Source organism: Hyla sarda, chromosome 3 (assembly GCF_029499605.1).
Source record: "Hyla sarda isolate aHylSar1 chromosome 3, aHylSar1.hap1, whole genome shotgun sequence".
In the NCBI taxonomy this organism is placed as follows: domain Eukaryota; kingdom Metazoa; phylum Chordata; class Amphibia; order Anura; family Hylidae; genus Hyla; species Hyla sarda.
This window is the reverse complement of record NC_079191.1, coordinates 373502477-373515495: the sequence shown is the minus strand read 5'-3', so window position 1 is coordinate 373515495 and position 13019 is coordinate 373502477. Positions and strand designations below refer to the sequence as shown.

Here is a 13019-nt window from a genome sequence, read left to right as displayed (position 1 = left end):
ATTAGGCATTCACATCCCTCAACATAAAACATTCACTCCCCCTGACTGTATAATCCCACTCATTACTGGATATTCACTTTTAATATTAAAATTAAGTTCACGCCCATCTGACTGATTCCCTAAATTGTCAGACAAACTATAAACCTCACATCTCGAAACGGAAGAGCGTATAAAGACATAGTGAAAAGGTGTGTGATCAGGGCACCCTAAACTATTTAATGAAAGTAAAATCTACATTTTTGGGGGGTTGGTCCCAAATCCTCTTTAATGATGCTTGCAGAATCCATGTGCAAATGTAGCTCCCAACCTCATGAGTAAAGTGACATCATGTGAATGGTGACGCAAATTTTGTAACGTTGGCAACATTTATCAGGCAGGAGGCTTGTGCACCCGGTCTGGTTAATGTACAGTGAACATCACAACAGCCTACAGTCTTCATTTATGTATCTAATGGAGCAGAAAGTCCAGCAACAGACAGCACTCCCTGATCCTGTATGGGGATAGTGTAGCATGCCAAGAAAACAAAGTAGCGCACAACATACGATGGATTCGACAAACGATGGGTCGTTTAGAACGAATTACCATCGTATGTTGAGGGACCACTGTATAGTGTTCTGCAAGAAGGGTTAAAGTGTCTTGAAGGCAACAGGTTTCAGATTGAGTTTGAGCTTTATAAGGTGACTAATATGTTTTTTCTGAGAGTTAGACTTGTATTATTTCTCAACTTGAATTAGACTTGTATTATTTCCCAATGAGATTTTCCATTTCCTCTGGCAAAATATTCCGAAAGACCCTTTAGCCTTTCCCAATTTTATTTCAGAAGCTGTAGGCCTTTATGTACACAAACAGCTGAAATTGCCTTAGTTACTTGGCACGTTTAATTCCAGAGCAGGATCTTACCTTACAAAAAATACAGGCTTGATATTACCCAAATTTCGCTTTTTGTCACTTTCGTGTCATGTGCACTTTGGGAACACTTAGGAGACTGTCTGATTATTTATGATAAAAGGCGCAGGTTATACACTATAAATACGGGAAGGATTTATTCCTGGAAACTGTTGATAATATGTCTTCTCCGCTGTCTACTGGATCGCTATGAGTTAAGGAGTTTGTGTAGAGAGTTTCCTGCGAAGACCCATAACAGACATTGATGCGTTAGCTCTGCTGCTGGGATGATATCTCTCTCTACTCACACCTTATACAGAAGTAGCCATACCAGGAACCTATTAAAGAGACTTTTTTTTCACTACTTGAGGTTGTACAGTGAAAATGATCTTATCCCCTATGCACAGCACTCCCATACAAATGAATAGCGTGCATGCCATCTACAGCACCCACTGGGAGCTGGGACCCTGTTCTGATGGGTCTCAGCAGTTGGACCCCTAACGATCAGATACTTTTCCCCTATTCTGTGGACAGGATATAAGATCATTTTCACCGGACGGCCCCTTTAACTTTGACTGTCCTTTTAGGACATATGTAGCTAATAGAAATTATGGTACTGGAGTAAAGTAGCTTTAACAAAAAGTTATTTCAAGTTTAAATGTTATCCTCTATTCTCAGGCTAAGGAATAACTAGCAAATCGGTGCATTGTTTTTACTTTACTCTTATGGGAACAGACAGTAAGCCGTGATTTCTTTAACCCCTTCCCCCCTAAGCCAGTTCAGAGCGCTCAGCCCAGGAAGGAAGGGGTTAAACAGCAATGCTAAGCATCTCTACTTAACTTTTCTCATAGTTTTAGTTTTATCCTTTTTAGTGTTTTTTTTTTTTTTTACTCTTACCATACTTTATCATATGCTTACTTCATTTGTTTCTACTAACATAACCACCTATATTCCATAGGGGACCAAACTAGAGGAGAGCATTACATAGCATTACATAGCTTCTGAATTAACTGCAAAGTCCAGTAAGTGAGGGCAGGACTAGCACTCTTCTGTGCTCAACCCTGCCCTGTCTATGAGACCGCAGCATGAAAACTTAGAGGACGGGGTTACAGAGCCGCCTGTAGTGATTGAATAAAGAGACCCAGTACAGCACAGCATACTCAGGGTGGAAGTGAATGAATGGTGAATGAGGGTGGTCTCAGTGCTTGCCTGAGACATGCCCCTTCCTGAGTAGTGGAGGTCAAAATAAGTGAGCAGCAAAATAGAGGGATTTCTAAACCAAATACAAACGTTAGATACCAAGAAAAATGACATGTAAAGCATCTGCACGATCTGGTGAGTAACATATATACGCATTATTTTTAGCATTTTTTTTCTGTGATATGACAGGTAGGCGTTAATGTATCCAATTCTTTATAAAATCTTCACTTTTCAGACTACAAACTCTCTGCCTGTCTGAAACTTTTCATACTCTTGGATACTTCCAGGAGGAAAAGTGATGTTTATATTAGTGACATCTTATTTAAGGATAAACAATAAAGTTTAAAACATCTAACATAAGAAGAAGGAAACTATCAGCATTACTTGCAATAAATATTGAAGCTACTTACGCTTTTTCCAGAAATGCATCCCGGGACATGTTCTGTGCCAGCAAATTTGTTGCCAGACTAAAAATCTCATCTGTCCACTCCTAAGTAGAGATAAAATAAACATGCTTTAGCTAAAGTACAAAAGCCATAATATGTTTAGTTTGATCTGTCTTTGTAGCCAACCAAATATTTGTTATGTTGCATGGGAAGAAGAAAACAGGGATGTAAATTTAATGCCGGGATGCTACTCTTACCTGTGAAATAATAATATTTATGACAATGAGCCTGTCTTATAGGGTTATTCCCAATATCAAACTGATCCCCTTTACCCAGGATAGGGGATAACAAGCGGATTGGCTAGGGTCACACCTCTGGATGAATTTGGCTCCCTAATAAAAGGAAGATGTGCTCCATTAAAGGGGTACATCAGTGGAAAACAAACAGATTTGTAAATTACTTCTATTTAAAATTCCTAACCCTTCCAGGACTTATCAGCTGCTGTATGCTCCACAGGAAGTTCTTTTCCTTTTGAATTTCTTTTCTGTCTGGCCACAGTGCTCTCTGCTGACACCTCTGTCCATGTCAGGAATTGTCCAAAGAAGGAGAGGTTTGCTATAAAGATTTGTTATGGGAACAGTTCCTGACATGGACAGAGGTGTCAGCAGAGAGCACTGTGGTCAGACAGAAAAGAATTCAAAAAGGAAAGACCTTGCTGTGGAGCATACAACAGCTGATAAGTACTGGAAGGAATTAAGATTTTTAAATAGAAGTAATTTACAAATCTGTTAACTTTCTGGAGCCAGTTGATTTAAAAAATAAATAAATATATATATATATTTTATTTTTTTTCCACCGGAGTACCCCCTTTAATTCTCTATGGTTCTTCCAGACATTGCCGAACTCTTTAAAAAAAATAGGGACAGTCCCAGCAAATATAGGACTGTTGGAAAATATTTATTACATGGTAGACATCCAAATGAAAGGCCATTACAGTGATAGCAATTACTCTGATGCTCCCTGCTTTTTACTTTTGGGCTCATAGAGTAAAGGCTCTCAGCAGAGTGCCCCCTTCTAGGATGTTCATATCTTCTAACACGACATCTGTGTTGTGGCTTTCGTAAACAATCAAAGCCAAAATGCTATTCTGGGTCCATTGCATGATAGACACCAGCTGAGCCTGAAGGCCCCTCCTGACCTATAACAGGTCCTGTTCTGTATATCAGACTTTTGTCTGAAAATAGAGATGAAGGGGTTACAGAGCAGCGATTGGATGAAGTGACCCAGCACAGCACAGCAGACTCAGGGAGGAAGTTAATTCATGGTGAGTGAGGGCGGGGTCAGTGCTCGCCTCAGACACGCCCCTTCCTGAGCAGTGGATGTCAGAATGAGTGAGCAACAGAACAGAGGGATTTGTGAGGCAGATACAGAAGCAGGAGACATAAAAAAGACATGTAAAGAATCTGTATGACTTAATGATTAACATATGGAAGCATTGTTTATTTCTTTGATATGCTCAAGCAGTAATATAATATAGCAGTAATATACTACACTACATAGGCAAAAAAAAAGACAACGTGGAAGGCTTCTAAACTGGGACATGAACTGGACTGTAACAATTTTAGACTAGTGACCAGGGTTTTCCAACCGATGTGCCTCCAGCTGTTGCAAAACTACTACTCCCAGCATGCCCGGACAGCCGTTGGCTGTCCGGGCATGCTGGGAGTTGTAGTTTTGCAACAGCTGGAGGCACAATGGTTGGGAAACACTGTTGGTGCCGTTTTAATATCTAAGTATAAACCGGAAAGTAATAACATATTGATACATAGTGATACATTGTTGATAGATATATCAGTGCAGCCGACATGCACCACAATAACATGTACGCGCCCTGATCTAAAGTGATCGAAAATGCTTGGGATTTATTACACCAAACCCCAGACCACATTGCTAACAGGGATATTTCTCACTAGGTTTATTAGACCTTCCATCTTCCAGCCGGGAAATGCAATTCCAAGAAAGCAGAGTCATTTCAATAATAAGAAGGCCACAAATTATGTCTCCATTTTCCTCTAACTGTTTCAGTAATTCAAATTTATGTCCTCCTCAATACGGACTCTCGTAAAGACTGCAGACAGCCCGAGTCCTAATAACAAGAGCCGTGAGAAGACAGTCAGGTACACCGGAACAGAAGCCGGGCTGTCATGCAGGAAGACATTAATTATCCCCCCTCAAAAAAAGAGTTTAGCGCAAGAGTTTCAATTTCGTACACGGGCAATTTAGAAACTAAGTAGCGAACGTTTACCATAACAAATATGTGAAATTCCCAATGTAAACAGGGGTAATGAATTGAATAATCAGCTGAAGACTTGGCACAGTCTGCCGTAATGATTGTTGGCATACAGGGAAGTTATTTAGCAGCCCTTTTCTTTCCTGAGAAGCTAATCTCATAACATCCGGCTTAAAATAGACATTTAAAGGGACAAAAATCTTAGAAACGCACGAGCAAATAAAAAAGGGCAATACAGAAAACAAACAGTGGTGTTGGCCAAGATAACAGGACTAATACAGTGGCCCCTCAACATACGATGGTAATTAGTTCCAAATGAACCATCGATAGTTGAAACCATCGTATGTTGAGGAATCCGTGCAATGTAAAGTATAGGAAGTTATACTCACCTGTCCCCGCCGCTCCGAACCGTCACCGTTGCCCTGGATGTCGCCCTCCATCGCTGTCGCCACGTCCCCGGGGTGTCCCCGCAACTCCGGAACATCTCTGCTGGCCGGGATCGTTGCTCTTCATCGCTGTCATCACGTTGCTCCTATTGGATGACTGGACGGCGTGCGCGGTGACGTGATGACAACGAAGGAGAGCGAGAGCGTTGCAGCGGAGCCCAAAGAGGATGGTCCAGAACGTCGGGACAGGTGATTGACCATCACCGGACCACATGGGGCACCTTAAATGGCTATCCGGCTGAAGCAGTCTGCGCTGCCGGATAGCCGTTCATGCGATGGCCCCGACATACAAAAGCGTCATATGTTGATGCTGCCTTCAACATGCGATGGCCTCTGAGAGGCCATCATATGTTGAAATTATCGCATGTTGGGGGATCACTGTATAATGTTTCTCTTTTTATAAAGCGCACATGTTCAGCAGCACTGTACACTCAAATTGGGCTCTGCCCCCAATGGGGCTCACAATCTAAGTTCACCTATCAGTATGTTTTTGGAAAGTGGGAGTAAACACAGGAAGAACATACAAACTCACTGCAGATGTTGTTCTTGGTGGGGTTTGAACCCAGGACCACAGTGCTGCAAGGCTAAACACCGAACCATGCTGCTACCCGTACCATTATAAGTATGGAAAATTTGGGGCTTAGCTAAAGTGGAGGTGCACAGCTTTGCCTGCAGAACAATGGGGGAGGCTTGCTTCTGAAGCAAGCTACTTCCTAGATCAAGACCCAGCAGCAGAGCCCTATTAAATTATGGGCCAAATGGTTAACAAGCCCAGCGATCAGCCGTAAAACTAGTAAACTCTCAATTGTAGACTGATCGCATCTTCAAAGCTGGTTAAAAACACATTGGGAGAGATTTATAATCTGCGTGTTATGGTGTATGTATTTTTCCCAGAATTTACCGAGGGATACGTCTTGTAATAAACTCCAGCTAATTGTAAAGTGCGACATTACAGTTTGGCGCACAAAAAATTCGCACCTGGCACGCTGTGGGTGAAAAGGATATCAATAAATGGTAAAGTCGCTAATGAAACCGTTAATTAATTGCAGACGTATGGAATAGGCAGTGATAGATAATAGTTTGTTGATGAAAAAACAATAAACAAATACAAAGACTGCAATTGCCGTCATTAAAGGCATCTGCACAATTATGTGCAATTTTTGAAAAGATCAACAGATAAGCCAGTGAAACCATGCCTGCTTTTTTTTGTTTTTGTTTTCACTAAACATTCCCTCTGAAGCACGCAGTACAAAAAGCATGTGCGCCAGTGACAGGTTGCATAGTTTGTGCAATGTGCGTACATTGGCCAGTCTAGATGGCCAATGTTTATGTTTACAAGTACACAGGCTTTTATAAATGCCCTTCATTGTTTGCATGTCTCCCTATGTAGTAGGGTATTAAAGGGGTCATCCAGCATAAGGTGATTTTAGTACGTACCTGGAAGACAGTAATGGACATGCTTAGGAAGGATCTGCGCTTGTCTTGGGGATAAATGGCTATGTTGTGAGATGACCATAACACTGTGGCTAGCTTTTTGTGAACTGGTATTTCTGTTTGACTCTTCTTTTTTTAACTACAAATCCCACAATTCAATTTTCCTCATTCCCACACATCAGCCACCCCCACCCATTGAAACATAAATGAGCTGCAGACCTGTGGTTTTCAATCAGGGTGCCTACAGCTGTTGCATTAGTTGCAGATTGATCCCTCCACCCATTGAAGCAGACAGGCTCCCTGTCCTCAGCTGACTAGTGAGTCGGGTCTCGGCCGCATTGCAAGCTGGGAAAAATCTGAGACAACAATCATTTTGTATGCTGGTAAAAATAAACAGTGAGGTGAAAATCACATAAGAATTGTGAGAAAACCGTCACACACAGGTACAGACACTATATTATAAACTACACTAACTGTACAGCCCCTGTAGCATAGTCAAATACAAAAAAATCCTTGAATACCCCTTTAACCCCTTAAGGACCAAGGACGTACCGGTACGTCCTTGGTCCTGCTCTTCTGATATAACGCGGGGTTACACAGTAACCCCGCGTCATATCATGGCGGGCCCGGCGTCATAGTGAAGCCGGGACCCGCCTCTAATAGCTATTAACTCTATTAACCCTATTAACTCTATTAACACTATTAACCCTTTAGCCGCGCGCTCAGAGCTGAGCCGCGCGGCTAAAAGTGAAAGTGAAAGTTCCCGGCTAGCTCAGTCGGGCTGTTCGGGATAGCCGCGGCTAATTGCGGCATCCCGAACAGCTGACAGGACAGCGGGAGGGCCCCTTCCTGCCTCCTCGCTGTCCGATCGCCGAATGACTGCTCAGTGCCTGAGATCCAGGCATGAGCAGTAATGCGGCAGAATCGTTGATCACTGGTTTCTTATGAGAAACCAGTGATCAACATAGAAGATCAGTGTGTGCAGTGTTATAGGTCCCTATGGGACCTATAACACTGCAAAAAAAAAGTGAAAAAAAAAAGTGAATAAATATCATTTAACTCCTCCCCTATTAAAAGTTTGAATCACCCCCCTTTTCCAAAAAAAAACAAAAAACAGTGTAAATAAAAATAAACATATGTGGTATCACCGCGTGCGGAAATGTCCGAATTATAAAAATATATCATTAATTAAACCGCTCGGTCAATGGCGTGCGCGCAAAAAAATTCCAAAGTCCAAAATAGTGCATATTTGGTCACTTTTTATATCATTTAAAAATGAATAAAAAGTGATCAATAAGTTCTATCAATGCAAAAATGGTACCGTTAAAAACTTCAGATCAAGGCGCAAAAAATGAGCCCTCATACCGCCCCATACACGGAAAAATAAAAAAGTTATAGGGGTCAGAAGATGACAATTTTAAACGTATTAATTTTCCTGCATGTAGTTATGATTTTTTCCAGAAGTCCGACAAAATCAAACCTATATAAGTAGGGGATCATTTTAATCGTATGGACCTACAGAATACATATCAGGTGTCATTTTTACCGAAAAATGTACTACGTAGAAACGGAAGCCCCCAAAAGTTACAAAACAGGGTTTTTTTTTCAATTTTGTCGCACAATGATTTTTTTTCCCGCCATAGATTTTTGGGCAAAATGACTGACGTCATTACAAAGTAGAATTGGTGGCGCAAAAAATAAGCCATCATATGGATTTTTAGGTGTAAATTTGAAAGAGTTATGATTTTTTAAAGGCAAGGAGCAAAAAACGAAAATGCAAAAACGGAAAAACCTCCGGTCCTTAAGGGGTTAATGACCAATAACAAATGACACTGACTGCCTCCCTCTTGGATTCCTGCTGCCTCGCTCCCTTCTACACAAGCCTTGGGCTCTCCCTATCTCTGGTGCGCAGGAAGAGGTCTTACATCACTAGCCAAACACAAAAGCCCACCCCAATGATCCAATCGAGATGCAGCCTGAGCTGCCGTCTCCTGGTTGTTGATACAGCCAAGTGCAGAATAAAGGCTCAAGGCTCAGCCGGCACTTATTGTATTGCGAAAATTTCCTATACTATAATAGACAGTACCAGGCTACCAGGCTAGTGCCTCAGTTCCTTGAGCTATTCAAAATGTTCAGATTTTATATAATGTCAAAAGACTTGAAATCAGAATATATCAAATGTAAAAGCCAGAAAAAGAGAACCTGTAATCATCTTATTCTACATGATAAAATGCAGGAAAAGTTCATAGCATCACACTGAAAATAACCCGCACAACGTGCCAGTCTCCTGAGATAAGTGCACTTTTTTCTGCAATTTCCCAGGGAAAAGTCGCTGACTATAATTTCTAGTCATACTTATCCATTACCCTTACATTTCAGATCTTTAGGAGTTGAGCATGAGAGACAGTTCTGTCTATTCAACAGTCTTAGAACAATTTGATGAGTAACTGGAATGTTACCGCCTAATGTCAGACACTGATCTTAATCGTATTTGATGGCGTATGTCACACTAGCAGACGTCAGGTTCAACAATATGACATTTCTATGGCTGGTGGTGCCGAATATCGAGCTGTCCTAGAAATCTCTTATAACTCCATGTGCATTCTAGTTAAATAAGATTAGAATAGAGACTGAAAATGTTCATTACGTGAAATACATAGTCATATGGAACTGTAAAAAGAAAAGGGCAAGTTAAGAATTTAACGTATGTATACCAATGCTTTGTATCCTTATCAAATGACAGATAACAATTAGGTTACCACATACTATCATATTTGCCCAATGACAGAGGTGATACTGTTTTTATTAATTTAAGATTTATTTAGTCTTGAACCTTATTTGTGCTTTTAATGCTAATGTCAGTACCTCTTTTGAAGCAGATGACTGTATGGACTTAAAATGACAAATACAGGAATACTAGGTGAAAGTGTCCTTGTCAGTATACAAAACAAGTTATGATTGGTTGGGATCTAAATGTTCAGACCCTTACCCCACTGAGATTTCCATCCAGCTGCAGAAAGTGGGCTCCATTTTAAAGGAGTATTCCAAAGTGGGGGGGGGGGGGGTTCAACCCCTGGGACCACCTCTGATCTCCCGTAAAGTGCCCCGGCAGTCCGAGGGAAGGGGACATGTTCAACCAGCTCAAAGTGGCGACCGACACGCCCTCTCAATAGAGCTCTATGGAAGTGCCGGAGTGCAATCTCCGCCTCCTCCATAGTGCTAAAATGAGGGGGGGTGTCGGCCGCCGCTTCGTGCACACGCTATCTGGCAGGAGAGTCGGGGCCCCATACGGGAGATCAAGGGGGTCCCAGCGGTCAGATCCCCCCGCGATCCGAAATGTATCCCCTGTCCTTAGGATAGGTGATAAGTTTTCATATACCGGAGTATTCCTTTAGGGTCTATTCACACGTACAGTATTCTGCGCAGATTTGATGCACAGATGTGATGTGCAGGATTTTCTGCTGCAGATATTAATGTAAACTGAATGACTTGAAATCCTCCGCATAAAATCTGTGCATCAAATCTGCGCAGAATACTGTACGAGTGAAAAGACCCTTAAAGGAGTACTCCGGTGAAAAACTATTTCTTTCAAATTAACTTATTCCAGAAAGATTTATAAATTACTATTAATAAAAAATCTTAATCCTTCCAGTACTTATTAGCTACTGTATGCTGAAGAGGATGTTGTGTAGTTCTTTCCAGTCTGACCACAGTGCTCTCTGCTGACACCTCTGTCCATGTCAAGAACTGTCCGGAGCAGAAGAAGTTTTCTATGGGGATTTGTTCCTGCTCTGGACAGTTCCTGACATGGACAGATATGAGGACGGGAAATGACGACAGGATATAAGGGGGAGATATGAGGTCAGGATATGTGGTCGGGATATCAGGACAGGACATGAGGTCGGGATATGTGGACGGATTATGAGGATGGGATATGATGTCAGGATATGAGGAATGGGATATAAGGATGGGATATGAGGACGGGATATGAGGGGGAATATGAGGAGGAATATAAGGGGGGATATGAGGATGGGATACGAAGACTGGATGTGAGGATGGGATGTGAGGACTGAATATGAGGATAGGCTATAAGAACTGGATATAAGTTAAGGTAATGCACATGCTTAGGAAGGATCTGTGCTTGTCTTGGGGCTAAATGGCTATGTTGTGTAGCATAGTCAAATAAAAAAATCCTAGAATACCCTTTAAAGGAGCTTCAAGCTGCTCCTCTATACAATGGATCACAATCAACCTAACTGTTGTTATGGACAATGTGAATGGACAGAGATACCACATAGTCAGTTAGAGCTGTACGTGTGTGCTGCCAGCTAAAGGGAATTCACAACTTTTCATATATATAATCTAATCTAATTGATACAAACACTTCATGTTCTTACACCAGAAGATATATGTTGAGCAATAATTCCCCAAGAGTGCCCAAGAAAAAGTCTCTTCAACAATATTGATACATCTATATACCTCATTTTAGACATCGCTATCCTGATGGCCCCAAGTCTCATTTCATCATAGCCACTATTAAAATTCTCAAAATATACTGTAGGTTATATTCTGTGCAAAATTGTTTATCTGAAGATACAATGTAAACATTAGGGCTAGCGTCTGTTCTGTTGTTTATAAACATGTATTGCAGATTCCCCCAGGCCTGTTATTCCTTGACAGATTTAATTACTATAAATCTGCATGTCACCATGGGGAAAAAGCCATCAAGAAAGACGTAAATGTCACGCTAAGTCACTCAGGATTATAACTTGATTAAAAAATCAGACATCATACTGTATGGCAAACACTTCATACCTCAAAGGTGTGCATGCCCCAGTACATAAACACAAACTTGAGTTAGGAAAGTCTATATAAATATTTTAGAACAACAAATCAGCAAGATCCAGCTCGCCCCCGTTTGCCTCCCGCGTCACGGATCAGTGTGGACATCACTGGAAACGATATGAAGAAAAGAAGATATCCAAGTAGTAGCTCGAATGCAGGTGTATTTATTTTAAAACCGCAACACACATGGTCCAGGACAGCAGTGACGCGTTTCGATCGTCTTAGCGATCTTAATCGTACTGACACAGAGTCTCTTTATTGGATTGCTTATATGGGGGAGGGAACTATACAAGCAAACACAAACATTAAAATCCTTCACATTTAATATGTACGGTATTATACAAAAAACACAATAAATGAGATTTACTATTAAAAATGCCATTTTAGTTTACAGGCATCCATAGAAAAATATTGATAAAACACTAGCGGAGTCTCCAAAATGTATTGCATGTGGATCAAATGCAAGAACAGTAGTAATAAAAAATCATGATCATAAAGGTATTTATGTACAAATAGTTAAATGTATGCATTTATTTTAATCCATCCATTGGTACAAATGGACCCCTGAGGGAAGGGAAAAACTCAACATGAGTTATTTACCGTGAAGAACACACAGTCTATGTAAACAATGGGAGTCCGTCCTACTATGTAAAAGTATTTTTTCTTTCTTTTTGGATAAACAAATGTATATAAATACATATATAGGACTGTAGTTAGTATCTGGGACAACTTGGATCATGTGGCTCAATAGTGAAGTAGAACATCCTGCCTCTTGTTTAATCATGTTGGATAGTAGGATCCAAAAGACTTTCCTGTACAGGAGCTTATGTCTATCATGGTGGCCCCCTCTCAATGGGGCTCCTAATCTCTCTATGCCTTGGAGAACAAGACTTGTGTAGTTGCCACCGTGTTTTTCTGCACAATGTTGGTTAATCATGGAGACGTGTCGGGAACTGAAATGTCGTACATCTGAAATATGTTTTCTGATTCTAACTTTTAAAGGGCCAGTAGTGCACCCTACATACTGGACATTGCAGTCCCTACACGTCACCAGATACTCTACAGAGGAAGTGTTGCCGTTAATATACTGTTTGATAGTATAGACTGCCCCTCACAAGGAGGAACAGAATGCTTTTGAAGTTAACATAATGCTGCAACAGATACATTTGTGGTGGCCGCATTTGTAGGTGCCCATATTAGTCAGCCAAGTTAGGGGTCTGGTTATTTTTGAAGAGAAGAGGCTAGGGGAAACCTATGGTAGGTGCTCTCCTTGGGACATACCTATAGCCCTCCGCAAACACAGATTTGTAGTTTGGATCCCTGGTAATAATTGGCATGAATTTATGTATGATGTTAGTTACCGCTTTAGTGACAAAGGTGATTGGTTGTTTTACTGCATTTATTTATTTGTTTAGGGTTTCTTCTTGCCCGAGGCAAGGTCGGATGTTTTTTTTGGTCCTGCAGAAGTCCAGGTTTCTTGTTGATGACTCCACTACAAATGAAGTTGACAGTGGCAGGACACGTAATGGACAT

At 41.2% G+C, this 13019-nt stretch overlaps 1 protein-coding gene across 2 annotated transcripts in view; it reads right to left on the bottom strand.

Annotated features, from left to right (window-relative positions):
* PLCB1 (phospholipase C beta 1) overlaps positions 1-13019 on the bottom strand; it is a 750135-nt gene that overhangs the window by 307498 nt on the left and 429618 nt on the right. For both annotated transcript variants that reach the window (XM_056567840.1, XM_056567842.1), the window contains exon 5: positions 2496-2575. In XM_056567840.1, coding sequence (XP_056423815.1) covers positions 2496-2575 — 80 coding nt within the window. The remainder of the gene's footprint in view (positions 1-2495; positions 2576-13019) is intronic.